This window comes from Mobula hypostoma, chromosome 2 (genome assembly GCF_963921235.1).
Source record: "Mobula hypostoma chromosome 2, sMobHyp1.1, whole genome shotgun sequence".
NCBI lineage: Eukaryota > Metazoa > Chordata > Chondrichthyes > Myliobatiformes > Myliobatidae > Mobula > Mobula hypostoma.
The window spans coordinates 236,403,456-236,417,607 of NC_086098.1; the positions used below are offsets into that span (position 1 = coordinate 236,403,456).

Here is a 14,152-nt window from a genome sequence, read left to right on the forward strand (position 1 = left end):
AGTACCGTGGAGAAGAGGTGGTGCATTCAGGAAAGAAAACGGCGATGCTCTGGAGCAGGAGGAGGAGCTCTTGATAAACCCCCGGGGTCTGACCCGGTGTATTCTTGGGATGTTATGAGAAGCAAGGAAAGAGATTGCTGCGTCCTGGCATTTTTTGTTTTGTATCTTCATGATAAGAGACATAAGTGGACAACCAGTGACTTTTCCCCAAAGCAATCATAGCTAATAGAAGGGGGCATATTTTTTAAGGAGATTGGATGGAAGTATGGCGGGGGGGGGGGTGTGGAACAGATGTCAGAGGTAATTTCTTTACACAGAGAATGGTGGATGCGTGGAATATCCTGCCGGAGGTGGTGGTAAATGAAGATACATTAGGAACATTTAAGATGTTCTTCGATAGGCCCATAGATAAAGAAAAATGGGGGACTACTTAGGAGGGAATAATTAGATTGATCTTAGAGTAGGTTAAAGATAGGAATAACATTGTGGGCCGAAAGACCGATACTGATCTATGTTCTATCTTCCATGTTCATCAGCCACAGATGAGGCAGCTGAAGATAGGAGGGTAGCTAATATTGTGTATTTGCTTATGAAGGGCGGCAGGAGTAACCCCATGGAAATGCAGCACGTAGGAGAATTTCCCACGCGAAAAGCCATGCTCACTGTCCGTAATCAGTCCTTGTCTTTGCAAACGTCCCAACCCAGCGACGGGCCTACGGGAAGCGATCCAGAAAGCCGGAACTTACCGGCATTTAAAAAGTCACGGACTGACTAGAGATAGCCGGCATGGATTTGCGCGTGGGAAACTGTGTCTAAAGGATTTTCAAGCAACATACATCAAAGTTGCTGGTGAACGCAGCAGGCCAAGCAGCATCTATAGGAAGAGGCGCAGTCGACGTTTCAGGCCGAGACCCTTCGTCAGGACTAACTGAAGGAAGAGGGATTTTGCTGAGCTCTTTGAAGATCGTCCAAGAGGATTGGCAAGGAAAGGGTGGTAGACTCTGTCTACGTGGACTTGAGGATAACCTTTAAGAGGTAGGCTGGCCCGGTAGGTTAGACTATATGGGGTCCAGTGTGAGCTAACCAACTGGTTATAAAATCGGCCTAGTCAACGCAATCGGAGGGTGCTAGTGGTGGAGCAGGAAGGTCCTTCTGGAAAGGTGAAGTTAGTAGAGTGTTGTGGTCAACACGCAGCAGGACGGATGTGACTTCATTGGTAGCGCTGCGGTTAGGGTGAGGCTGTTACATGCCGGGGCCTTCCGGAGTTCGGAGTTCAATTCCGACTTCATCTGTAGGGAGTTTGTTCGCTTTCCCGTGAACGCGTCAGTTCCCTCCGGGTGCTCCGGTTTCCTCCGACAGTCCAACGTCGTGTACCGCCTGGTAGATTAATTGGTCATTGTAAATTGTCTTGTGATTGGGCTAGTGTTAAATAGGTGGGTTGCTAGGCGGTGCTGTTCGATGGCTCAGAAAAGCTTGTTCCGCTCTGTATCTCTAAATAAAAATAAGTAAAAATAGAAAACTCTTATGTGTATATTTTATATCAAGAAGAGCGTGTGACAGAGAGATGGGTTGTGAAAAGCCGCTCATTTTGACCAATTTATTGGATATGTTACCTGTTTGCAGGTTTGGATATCATATACTGAGATTTCCACAGGGAAAGAATCAAATGCGATTGTGGAGGATATAAACTCGGGGAATGAAAGGGCGTGCGTTGGTCTGGCTGGAAACAGAGGTTTACCATACATGAGTCTTTTTCTGGGTGAAACGGAGGAAGGAGTTTTGCGTTATGGGGATCGGTACTGGGACCGCCACCTTTCACCATTCATATAAATAACGTGGATAAGTCATTGAAGATGACTATGGGCGGGTAGGAAAGAAAGAGGAGAGAGCGGAAGAACAGGTGGGGGGGGAGGGAATAGAGAAGAGAGGAAGGAAGGGGAGGAGATGGTCGGGAAGGAGAGAAGGAGAGGGAGAATGGAGAGAGAGATTGGACAGAGAGAGAGAGGAGAAGGGAAGAGAGGGAGAGGGAGGAGAGAAGGTGAAAGGGAAAGGGGTGTAGAGAGAAATAAGGGATGAAAGAGGGGTGAAAGTAAGTTAAGGAAGGTTTCACAGGGGCGTCGACACGTTAGGTGGTCGGATAAAGGTTTGACACACTGAGTGTAATGTGCAGATAATGGGAAAACAGCAACGAACGGGTTAACTAGCCAGTAGCTCCAATCGCTCGACTCCACTAGCCAGTAGCTCCAATCGCTCGACTCCCCGTCCCGTCACTTTAAACAGTGTCTTCAACTGCTCGAGGTGGTGTGTGCATTGTGGTGGGGAAATCCCTCCACGGACTTTGCGAGGCGCTGCAGCCGTAGTTCAAACATCCAAGTATAAACTCCCTCCTTTACCCCTCTCTATCTCTTTCCCACAAACTCCCCTGTATTTATCCCCCCTCTCTCTCCCTCCCTCGCTCTCCTACACATTCTTTCCAACATCCTTCTCCCTCTGTCCAATCCGTCCGTTCTCTGTCCATCTCTCCGTCTCACTCCCCCCTTTCTCTCTCTCTCCCCAAACGTCCTGTCCCTCTACTCCATCTCTCTCTGACGATCCTTATCGCACCCCCTTCTCAGCCCCCCAAAATTTCTTATCCCTTGGGCCACTTAGGGGTTGGTGGAATGTGCTAGATGAATGCAGAGTGCTGTTATTGCCTGCGGGCGTCCTGACAGAGGGTTGAGGGGGAGGCAGGAGCTGCCTACCAGGGTTTGGGGGAGGGAGGGGCAAAGGGCTACAGAAATGGACGTGGCCTTAACTGGATCCGCCACGCACCAGATTCGAGCAGCCGACCGACCACTCTGGGTCTGGTCAGCGCTCCGAATGAAGGGATTCCGGTGTAATGCCCGGAGGAATTCCAGCTGCCTCGGCCGGCACCTCTGCGGGTTGCTGCTCCGTCTCGGACCGTACCAAGGGGATGAGCTTCCTACCGCCGCTTGTAGCAGTACACGCCGTACTGACGCTGCGCTCGGTTTGGGAAGCCGTGGGTGCGGACCCCCGGCTCTGGACCGCCGCACTGGGCGCGCGGGGTGACGATGGGGAAGCGGACGCTGCCGTCGGCTAGCCAGCCGGGCTCACAGCGGTGCAGGCGGGAGAAAGTCCAGGCAGCGTACAGCTGTCCGACCTTGGCGATGGTGGCACCTTCACTGCGGCAGACACTCACTGCCCGGCGGTAGTCCAGCATCTGGGAGTTCTTCCGGAAATAGACGTAACCTAGAGCAGAATGGGAACGGGTTAGACAGAGACACAAGATGTTCTACAGATGCTGGAAATCTAGAGCAATGCACAAAATGTGCTGGAGGAGTTCAGCAGGTCAGGCATTATCTATGGATGAAAATAAACAGTCGACGACTCCGGTCGAGACCCTCCATCGGGACTGACCACTATTTTTGCCCTTACATAGATGCTATCTGACCTGCTGAGCCCTTCCAGTACTGGGTTAGACAGAGAATCAAATTTTCTGCACCATCTCATCACACAAACTCTTGTCAGGCTCAGAGAGAAGCTCCCTCCACCATCTTATAACACACTTCCGAGATCGGATACGCAGGGAAGCTCCCATCACACACTCCCGGGGCAGACACGGAGTGAAACTCACCCTACAATGTCCCATCAGACACTCTCGGAGTCTCGGAAGCTCCCCCTACACTATCCCGTTACACATTCTTGGTGTCAGACACGGAATGAAGCTCCCGCTACGCCGTCCCATCACACACTCCCGGAGTCAGGCAGAATGAAGCTCCATGCACACCAGTCCTATCACACACTCCCAGGAACGCGGACAGTGTGGGTTGTATGATAGGTTGGGAGCCACTTTCGTCCTCCAAAAGGGGGCGCTGTCACCTGTTTCCGGCAGCGTTTTCTCCCTCATCGAGCTACCTCGTGGTCAGCAGGTCCTGAGACTAAAGGGAAAAAGGATCTCGTCACAGATCAATACGATCTGTGGGACGAAAGCAACTGCCGACGTTTCGGACCGATACCGTGCATCAACCCCACTCTCCCAACCCCTTCCCCCACAGATGCCGCTTGATGGCTGAATTTCTCTAGAAGACAATTTGCTGCTTGATTTCAGTGTCTCCACGACTGATAGCTTGTCTTGCACATCAGGCCAAACAAAGCTGGAAGGCGAATCAGACAAGACCTGACTCCGAGATGTCCCAGAGTTGCATAGGGGCTACAGCAAGGACACAATTCGGCCCGTCATTTACGAACTGGCTTTAAGAGCAATACACAGGGTCCTACGTTCATCCTCTCCTCCCCCACGACTAATTCCTGTCGGATGATACATCTCCCTGTTGAATCTGCCGACCAAGTGTCGTTCTGAGATAGTCCCGTTTGTCAGTGACCAACCTATGTCACTCTAAGCGTTCACTGTTCGGCCCGCGAATCTGTACTATCCAGTAACATCCCACCAATCTAATTTTATTCTCCCTATATTCCTCTCAAGTCTTCCGCCCCAGCTTCTACAGCACACTCACTCAGTGGTAGGGGAGTGGGAAGAGGTGGAATTTACAGCGGCTGATGAACCCACTGACCCCACAGATCGATCGAATGAGGGAGGAAGCGGGACACCTGGGAGGAAAGACATTCTTACCACGGAGGGAGTACAAAGAAGGTTCACCAGATTGATTCCTGGGATGGCAGGACTTTCATATGATGAAAGACTGGATCGACTAGGCTTATACTCTCTGGAATTTAGAAGATTGAGGGGGGATCTTATTGAAATGTATAACATTCTAAAGGGATTGGACAGGCTAGATGCAGGAAGATTGTTCCCGATGTTGGGGAAGTCCAGAACGGGGGGTCACAGTTTAAGGATAAAGGGGAAGACTTTTAGGACCGAGATAAGGAAAAACTTCTTCACACAGAGAGTGGTGAATCTGTGGATTTCTCTTCCATAGGAAACAGTTGAGGCCAGTTCATTGACTATACTTAAGAGGGAGTTAGATATGGCCCTTGTGGCTAAAGGGATCGGGGGTATGGAGGGAAGGCTGGTACAGGGTTCTGAGTTGGATGATCAGCCATGATCATACTGAATGGCGGTGCAGGCTCGAAGGGCCAAATAACCTACTCCTGCACCTATTTTCTATGTTTCTATGTTTCTATGAAACCCATGCGGTCGCAGGCAGAGCGTACGAGCAGGACATACGAGAGATCGGATCGAACTTCCCCCGGGATAACCTCTCAAACTGCAGCGGAAGCTGCCGTGGACCCCCCGCAGCACTGGAGGCAGCGCCCTGGGATCCTGCTGTGCGGAGCGAAGTGACTCACCCTTGATGCTGGATGTGAAGCAGAATGCGTCGTAGCGCTCCCGCTGCTTGTTCCGCAGTCCGTAGCTCCTGATGCCCGGGGGAAGATGGCGGCCCCCGCACTGATCCCGCGGCTCCATCACCGGGTACTGCACACTGCCGTCCTCCAACCAGCCCGCGTTACACCAGTCCAGGCCCCGCTCCCATTCTTGTGGGCGGGAGATCCGTGTTAGTGCGTCAACATTACCCTTCTGGTCCCTACACCCCTCTCCGTCTGTGTGAACCCCTCCGCCCCAACACCCAACCCTGTACAATACCTATAAGCCTCTTCGGTCCCTACACATCTGCCCGTCTGTTTAACACCCTCTGGCGCTTAAAACAGTGTAGCCCCATTCTCTCCCCGACCACCCCTACACTCCTGTCTCCGGGAGAGACCGGGTGCTCTTGGCTTTGATTAACTATTCGGCCTAGCGAGGCATCACGCCGCCTACAGGCGGTCCTGAAGTGGAAGATGGGATCTATCTCCTCTCACTCTTCTCAGTGAGATCATCAACAAGGGAGCGCCGACCTGCAGGTGGGGAGCTGAGGGAGCGCCCTGCTGTGGGATGGAAGCACTGGTTGAAGGAGCACCGCAATCCGAGGGGGTCGGTGAAGGAGTCGAAAGGCTCTAGCGATCTCAACTACTCTTGGTAAGACCGGCATTCTATGTTTTAAACGGTGGTGGAGGGCTTCGGCCCCAGCCCGGCCACCGAAACCGTTTTCAGGGTGACAATCCCACTCCAACACCCCCTGTGGCTCATGTGACCATCTCCCCAGAAATTCAGGACCTGATGGTCAGTTCCCGAACACCCCAACTTCCCCCACTGTGGATACGGAGCTGACGTCGATCTTCCCTCTTCCCATCTCTGTCGGGTTCGTCAGGAAGATCAGCCCACAACCCCTCCGGCTCTCCCGGTCAAGGGTCTCCTCCACGCCCACCCCCACCCCACCATTTCCAGGGGCCGCAGTTGGCTGCCTTTACCTTGGAATAGCTGTTGGAAGCTGGCGAGCTTGGCGTCCTGGCCCGCACACGCCCGCACCGCCTGGTAGAAGTTGAACTGGTAGCGACCCTGCCGGGGCTGGTAAGGGAACACGACTCCTGGTAACGGAAGAGACGAACTTTTCAATGTCAGCGGAGGGGGTTAAAGTACTAGGGAGCACTTAGGGTCGGGGGGAGGGTTGCGGAGGTGTATGCGCCTGAGAGGTTATAGAGACGGGGAGAGTTGTAAGGTCTAGAGTGTGTCACAGAGACGTATAGGGGCGTATATCGGCCGGAAGGAGTCGCAGAAACAGGCGGGGTACAAGGCCCTGAAGGTTGTAGAGATGGAAGGGTGTAGATGCCGGAGGGACTTACAGATACGGGAAGGGACGATGAGCCGCAGAGGCGTATAGTGGCCGGTGGGGTGACAGAGAGGGATAGGGTGTAGCTACCGGAGAATGTTGCAGAGGGAGAGGCGTAGAAGGTGATAGCCACGGTGCTAACTGACTGGTGAGTGGAGTTGGAGCGGGCAGGAAGCACAGGAAAGACGGGCCGAAGGGGATGGGGGAATCCTACCATCGAGCTGCAGCTCGAGCTCGGCAGCTTCGTCGTCCACGCCGTTGATGAGTTCGCACTTGAACTTCCCGGCATCTTCCAGCCGGACGTCGAGCAAAAGCAGAGACACGTCGTACTTGTCGAGTCTGCGGAGGTATGCCCTCCTGGCGAATGCCCCGTAGCCCTTCTGCTGGAGGCTGTTACCCACCAGCACAATGTTCTCTAGAGGCGACCCGTTCACCTTTACCCACTTCACCCGGTATCCGTTGGGCACGAACCGCATGCGGCAGGGTAACGTAGCGTTGGCCCCTCGACGGGACGTCACCACGCTCGGGCTAGAGTTCTCCAGGTACCGGACGTACCCCAGCACGGCTAACCACCGGGAGTAACAGGGAGAGAGAGAGCCTAAGGTCAATAGCTCAAGACTCACATCAAAGTCACGTTACTGTCAGGAGCACAAATTCCCCGAACTGCAACTCGCAGCAGTGTCACAGGAACGTGGAAACATAAATCACCTAATATGCCAACATAATTTTATATTTATCCGGAGGGCACTTAACATTCTTAATGATTCCTCCCATCTGTCCAACATTCTCTTTGACCCCCTACTATCGGGCAGGAGGTACCGCAGCATTACAACAAAAACTGTTAGAATGGAAAACAACTTCCTCCCTCAGGCCGTAAAATACTGAACTCGCTGCCACCACCCAGGTCTCATCATACATGAAGCACCGGTAGAGTTATACTGTTTACTTTTTAACTTGCAACGTAGGTGCGCCTTAATATTTGTCAATTTGTTTGCGGTAATGTTACTTTCTGTGTTGTGAGTGTGAGTTATAGGTATGGTGTATTGAGCACCTTGGTCCGGAGGAACGTTGTTTCTTTTGGCGATATACGTGTGTACGATTGAATGACAATAAACTGAACTTGAACTAAAATTATATAAGACAACGAACATTATGATGCAGAAGGTGTGAGCGTAAAAATGAGCGTAAAGTAGGTACAGGGGAGATGTCAAGGGTAAGTTTTTAACGCAGAGAGTGGTGAGTGCCAGTGACGGTGGTGGAGCCGCATACGATAGGGTCCTTTAAGGGACTCCTGGATAGGTACATGGAGCTCAGAAAAATAGAGGGCTATGGGTTGCCCTGGGTAGTTTCTAAGGTAAGGACATGTTCGGCACAGCTTTGAGGGCCGAAGGGCCTGTATTTTGCTGTAGGTTTTCTACGTTTCTATGTTTCTAAAAATCAGAGACAGGTCCATGGTATTAACCTTATAACTATATAACAATTACAGCACGGAAACAGGCCATCTTGGCCCTCTAGTCCATGCCGAACGCTTATTCTCACCTAGTCCCACCGACCTGCACTCAGCCCATAACCCTCCATTCCTTTCCTGTCCATTTGGCTATCCAATTTTACTTTAAATGACAATATCGAACCTGCCTCTACCACCTCTGCTAGGAGCTCATTCCACACAGCTACCATTCTCTGAGAAGTTCCCCCTATGTTACCCCCAAATTTTTGCCCCTTAACTCTCAACTCCTGTCCTGTTGTTTTACTCTCCCCGACTCTCAATGGAAAAAGCCTATCCACGTCAACTCTATCTATTCCCCTCATAATTTTAAATACCTCTATCAAGTCTCCCCTCAACCTTCTACGCTCCATATTCCGTATTGCGGGAGGTGGCCGCTTGTGTCCCGTTGCTGAGTTATGGTTGGGGCCGCGCACGTCGGTGGCTGAAGGACAGGAGCTCTCACTGACCCCAGTGGTGTGGGACATTAGGCTCCGGTATCTGCTGCTTGACAGTAGCGGTGAGAAGAGAACAAACTCCCTAACCGTATATCAACGTGGATTAGACACAGAACAATTTTCTTTAACGCATTTGGTCTAGGAAACTAAGAGCCGGGCTTTCCTGCACACTGTGCGATCGCCATCTGGTGGTGATAAGCTGCCTTCTTAAACCGCTGTAGTAATTGAGATGTGAGTAAAAGCCAATAACAGTACTGCCGTTGGAGAAGGGAGTCCCAGCGACGGTGAAAGAACGCTGATATATTTCCAAATTAGTCCAGCTCTCTCTACACCGTCCCATCAAACACTCACAGGGTCAGACACTGGGCGAAATTCACTCCACACCGTCCCATCACGCACTCCTGGGGTCAGACACAGTGTGGAGCTCTCTCTACCCTGTCAGGTGGACAGACTCCCGGGGATAGTCAAAGAAACTCCCTCTGCACTGTCCCACAGGTTTCTCTGAATTTTCTCTTTAACGAGTGCCCCATCCTGTGTACTCGTGACATATGGAACCCGGTGAACCCGACAGGTTCGCTAAGGTGAAGTTCTGACTGCTCCCTATCCCTCCTCCTATGGCCCCACTTGTCTCTGGAATGGTACTGCCTTGTGCTCAGCTGCTCAGTCTTGATCTGATCTTCGCCACTGTAAACACTGCATCGTTATCCTGGCCTAGCTGGATTCCGTGGAATTTCTGCTGGAGCTTTCCAGACCATTCTTCACAGTCTCTCGTCCGCAAGCTTTCTACGCTTTGTCCATTTCAGCTCTCTACAGGAAGGATGGGATTAAACTAGAGAGGGGTCAAAAAAAGATTCACAGGGACCTTGTCTGGAATGCAGGGCTTGAGATATGAAGACAGATTTGATAGCGGGGTTTACTTTTCCTGGAGCGAAGGAGGTTGAGGTGAGGCACGGAAGGGGTTTTATAAAAACAGATAGCGCAGCAGCTGTGTGTTTACAAACGTGGGGTTCCGCGGATTCTGGAAATCCAGAGCAACACACGCGCGCACAAAATACTGGAACAGCTCAGCAAGTCAGCCGCTCGGCCCCTCTATGGTAGAGCAATAAATAGTCGACGGTTCGGGCCGAGATCTTTCATTAGGACTGTAGATGCAGGGAATTTTGAGCAACAGGCACAAGATTGCTGGAGAAACTCAATAAATTCAGATCGGAAAGTCCTGGTGAAGGGTGTCGGCCCTAAACGTCGACTATCCATGGACGCTGCCTGACCGCAGAGTTCCTGCACCATGTTGTGTGAGAGTAAGATCGATGGTGACCGCGCTATATATTTCTTCCCCTAACTGGCGAAACCAGAAATATCGCGGACTCCTGGGAGGATTTTAAGTTGACGGAATGAAAGATCAGTGCAGGGAGGATTACCGGGCAACGTGTGGCCCGAGCTAGTCTACTAGGAAGGGTGAGGAGGCTGGCAGTACCTTGATCTCCGCGGGTGCGCTGCCTGAGGTCCTCGGTATAGTGTCCCCCCTGGGCCGTGTAGTATATCGGACCGGCCTGGGCCAGGCTCCAGCCACAGGCCAGAGTTAGCAGCATGATAGGCGTCCTCATGGGGGGGGGGTGGGGTGTCCTCGTCCACAGCGAGCCGAGCAGGCTGGTAGGAAAGCGGGACTGTAGATCGTGCGACGGCCCGAGCTTGGCCGGAGTGGCAGCCTGGCGAGGAAATGGTTAATGTCCCTGGCCGCAATCGAGGCCTCTCGGCCCATTTCCTTTCTCTGTTCCCCCTGTTCTGTCTCTCCTCAGCCATGCCCAGTCCCTGTCGTTGCTTATGCTGGAGAAGGAGGCTTTTTGGCCTATCACGTCTGCCCGTTCCCCCAAACCATCCGCACCAGACACATCAGCAGAAATAGGCCATTCAGCCCTTCGACAATGGATCATGCCCGATTTATTATTCTCTTTAAGTCCCATTTTCCTGCCTTCTCCCCGTAACCTTTGCTGCTCCTATCTCATCAATAACCTATCAACAACCGCTTTAATTATATTCAGTGACTTTACTTCACAGCCGTCCGTGTCAATGAATTCCACAGATTCACCACCGCTAGCTAAAGGAATTCAACCTCATCTCTTCTCAAGGGGTGTCTTTGTATTCTGAGGTTGTGCCCTCTGCTCCTAAGCTCTCCCATTTGCCTTCCTTGCTACGGACTCAACTTGCAAATTAGCCTTTAGGGAATCTTGCACAAGGACTTTCAAGTTCCTTTGCACCTCCGATTTCTGAATGTCCTCCCAATTATAAGGTTGCCTACGTCTTTATTCCTTCAACTAGAGATCTACTTCCTTAGATTGTATTCCATCTGCCGCTGCTTTTCCCATTCTCCTAATCTGTCTAAGTCCTCCTGTAGAGTCTCTGCTCCTTCAACACGACCTGCCCCTCCACTTATCTTCGTACCATCCACAAAACAAGTAACGTAGCGGGATCAACTCCTATTCCTGGGGAATACCGTAGTCACCGGCAACCGACCAGACCAAACCTGGCTCCAGCCCAACATCACTCCGTCGGCAAAAATCCAGTCCAGCTCATCCTGTTCTCCAATGCAACTCAGTATAAGCCTTCGTCTACGCTCATTCCTGGGCCCCATCCACTAACCTATGCCTTCCCCTAATACACTCCTAGCCTATACCGAAACAAATTCCACCTCACCCTGCCCACAATTTAACCCCAACCCCAATGTAACCCCGAGGCCGCCTCACCCTCTTACACTCATGTACCGTACTCAGTCAACCATGAGCCCTTTCCAACCCACCATCAACAATATCCACCATAACCCAACCCATCCCCAAGCCGAACCTTTCCCCACTATATCCCAACCCTGATTTCCGCACAGCCACACCATCCCACTCTAACCCCAACCCCGACCCAATATTACTGCATCCTACCATGACCTAAAAGACTATTCCGCCTTGACCTGCGCCAAACTCCTGACCCTATGCCTTCACCGCCCTTCCCCACCCTAATACCACGCCCTCTCAGTGATCTTTCACCCTCCACACCTGACCTTAGACCACCCAATCTAACATCAACCTTGAACCATCCTGTCCTTAACCCATCGCCCTGATCCAAAAGCTCTCCCCCCCGCCCTCTACATTCTCCCCCATCACTTTGACCACCAGCATGAGGCTAATGCTTGGCCTCATCTAACAGTAATCCCCACCCTGACTCTCAAACTCGCCCGTTCGGACCCGATAGCTTCACCATGCTCAACATTCACCGTCCCCCACTCCGACACGACTCAATCCACCAGGCTCCATTCCCAGACCCAGCCCTTCAACCCCAGAACCCCCTGTCCAACCCGCTCCACAGAACTAACCCACTGCACATCCCTCACTGGTATCCGATATCCTCTCAATCCAACCACCCTACTACCTCCACCCCCAGCTCACCCTTACCTCCACCAGTTCGATTGCCCCGGCGGTGTCTCGGTGGGGGAGGGGGTTGATTTCAGGAGGTCCTCAGGGAGCTAGGACCTGCCCCGTGCCAGCCCAGCGGCTCTCTGTCTCTCGCACACAGAGCGCTCTCTCAATGGCAGGCTTACAGTGACAAGTTGTTTAACGAGCCCCGGGCTGTGTCTATTGTTATCGGGCGGACGTAACCCGCGTCCCTAGAGCCACGAACAAGAGCCGCTTTTCTCTGCCCTGAACTGTGTTTGTGTCCAATTGTTCTCTGTCCCATTGTCTTGTGCTTGAAGGCGGGCGATTAACGTCCAGCTGTCAAAAGGAGGGTTTGTCTTGGAGCTCAAGTTTCGCCTCTGCCCCAGTGAAACCCTACTCGCCCCTCCAGCCCACCTGTTCGGCAGCGTCAGGTATCCATCTGACAAGGAACACTGCCAGATCCCGGCTCTTCCTTAAATAGGTCACCGCATCCAACAATCGGGGTGGTGGAGGGGGAGGGAAATGGGGGAAGGGGCTACTGGCAGACAGGGTGCGGGAGCAAAGGACCCGAGACTTCCCTCTCCTTTTGTGACAATCTTCCTCTTTGTTTCTCACCACTTTTTATGAACCTAATATCTCTCTGACTTCATCTTTCGCCTCCCTCTTTCCCTTTCCTCCTCCTTACAGTGTGCTCCCTCACTGCTCCACCCAGACTGTGGCGCTCCCTCCTCCCGGCACTCACTCTGTCTCTCCTACAGTGCCTGGCTCCTTCACCGGCCCCTCCCAGACTGTGGATCCAATAGTGCGCGCTGGCTCCTCACCTCCCACAATGACACGATCTGGCCCTTCCGATGTGGCGCTCCCTCATCGCCCACCCACAACATAGCGCTAATTGCAACTCCCACGGTACGGCGCTCCTTCTCTGACCCTCCCACAGCGCCGCCTGCCCTCTGTCTCTGCATCGTGCTTCACATCTTCACTGCCCGTCGCAGGCCCCGAGCTCCCTCTGCCTCTCCCGGAGTACTGGACTCCCTCAATGCCATTACCACAGTACGGCGCTCCCTCACTGCTCGTCCCACAGTACAGAGCTTCCTCAGTACTGCCCCTTCAACTATCAGCTTCATGGGTTTGACTTGCTTTGACAACTTTAACAAACGAGACTGAGACATACATAGAGAGGAAACAAGATTACAGAGAAACGGAGGGAGAGAGCGAGAGGGAGATTCAGAGAGAGGAGGATCGTGAGAAAGAGGGAGAACAAGAGAGATACAGAGAGCGACAGAAACAGACAGGCAGACAGACGCGGAGTAGCAGAGAGAGAGAGTGAAAGAGAGAGAGAAAGGAGAACGACAAGATAAGAGACGGTGAGAGAAGTAGAGAGGAGAACGAGAAGGAGAGAGACGGCGAGAAAGAGAGAGAGAGAAGGATGGGCGGGCACCCTTGTAGCACTGACGGAGATGAAGGTCCCGAGCAGGGAGGGTGAGACGATCCGTAGAGCAGACTCTGGAATTCGCAACATAAACTGACTCCTGAGTGTGACCGGAGTGTGTAGCCTGGAAGGGTCTTTTAATGGTGTTACTGCGCAGGGTGACACAGTGCAGGAGGGTCGGTATAGTGGCGGCCTCTGCCCACACAACGCTGGGACTGTCAGCGTGTCACGTAGGCACCACGTGAGCTCCATACCCACTCAGCACCGTGCTCAGACCGGGGAGTGGGGTGAGGAGGTGGGTGCAGTGGGGCTAGGTTAGAGTCACTGGTTCAACCCCGACCGCCAACGCTGTCTTTGTGGAGTTTGCTCGTTCTCACCGTGACCTGTTTGTTTTATGTGCTGCGGATTCCTCCCATATTCCTGAAAAAAAAAACATGAGAGTTCGATGGGTTAATCTGCTGCTGCACATGACCTCTGGTACGGGGTTGAGGGGTGAAATCTGGGAGGAATTGATAGAGATGTGTGGAGAATTGGTTACAGGGAAAAGTGGGGAAGTGGGACTACCGCGCTGGTATCGATTGAGCGGGTGAACGGGCTCTTTTTGAGTTATGAGGATTTGTGCAGAGGGAGGAGTGCAGCGAGTAGTAGAAAGGGTTTTCAGCTCTGAATGGTGGTGAAATAACGACCAGGCCGCTGTG

General features: G+C 52.5%; 1 protein-coding gene across 1 annotated transcript; it reads right to left on the reverse strand.

Annotated features, from left to right (window-relative positions):
- Positions 1-2,362: 2,362 nt before the first annotated feature.
- hapln2 (hyaluronan and proteoglycan link protein 2) lies at positions 2,363-12,394 on the reverse strand. Its single transcript, XM_063041673.1, has 6 exons — positions 12,044-12,394; positions 10,081-10,312; positions 6,880-7,230; positions 6,307-6,423; positions 5,308-5,493; positions 2,363-3,249 (listed from the first exon to the last, which is right to left on the reverse strand). The coding sequence occupies exons 2-6, from the start codon at positions 10,208-10,210 to the stop codon at positions 2,963-2,965; spliced, it is 1,071 nt and encodes a 356-aa protein (XP_062897743.1). The 5' UTR covers positions 10,211-10,312; positions 12,044-12,394; the 3' UTR covers positions 2,363-2,962.
- Between the last annotated feature and the right edge of the window lie 1,758 nt (positions 12,395-14,152).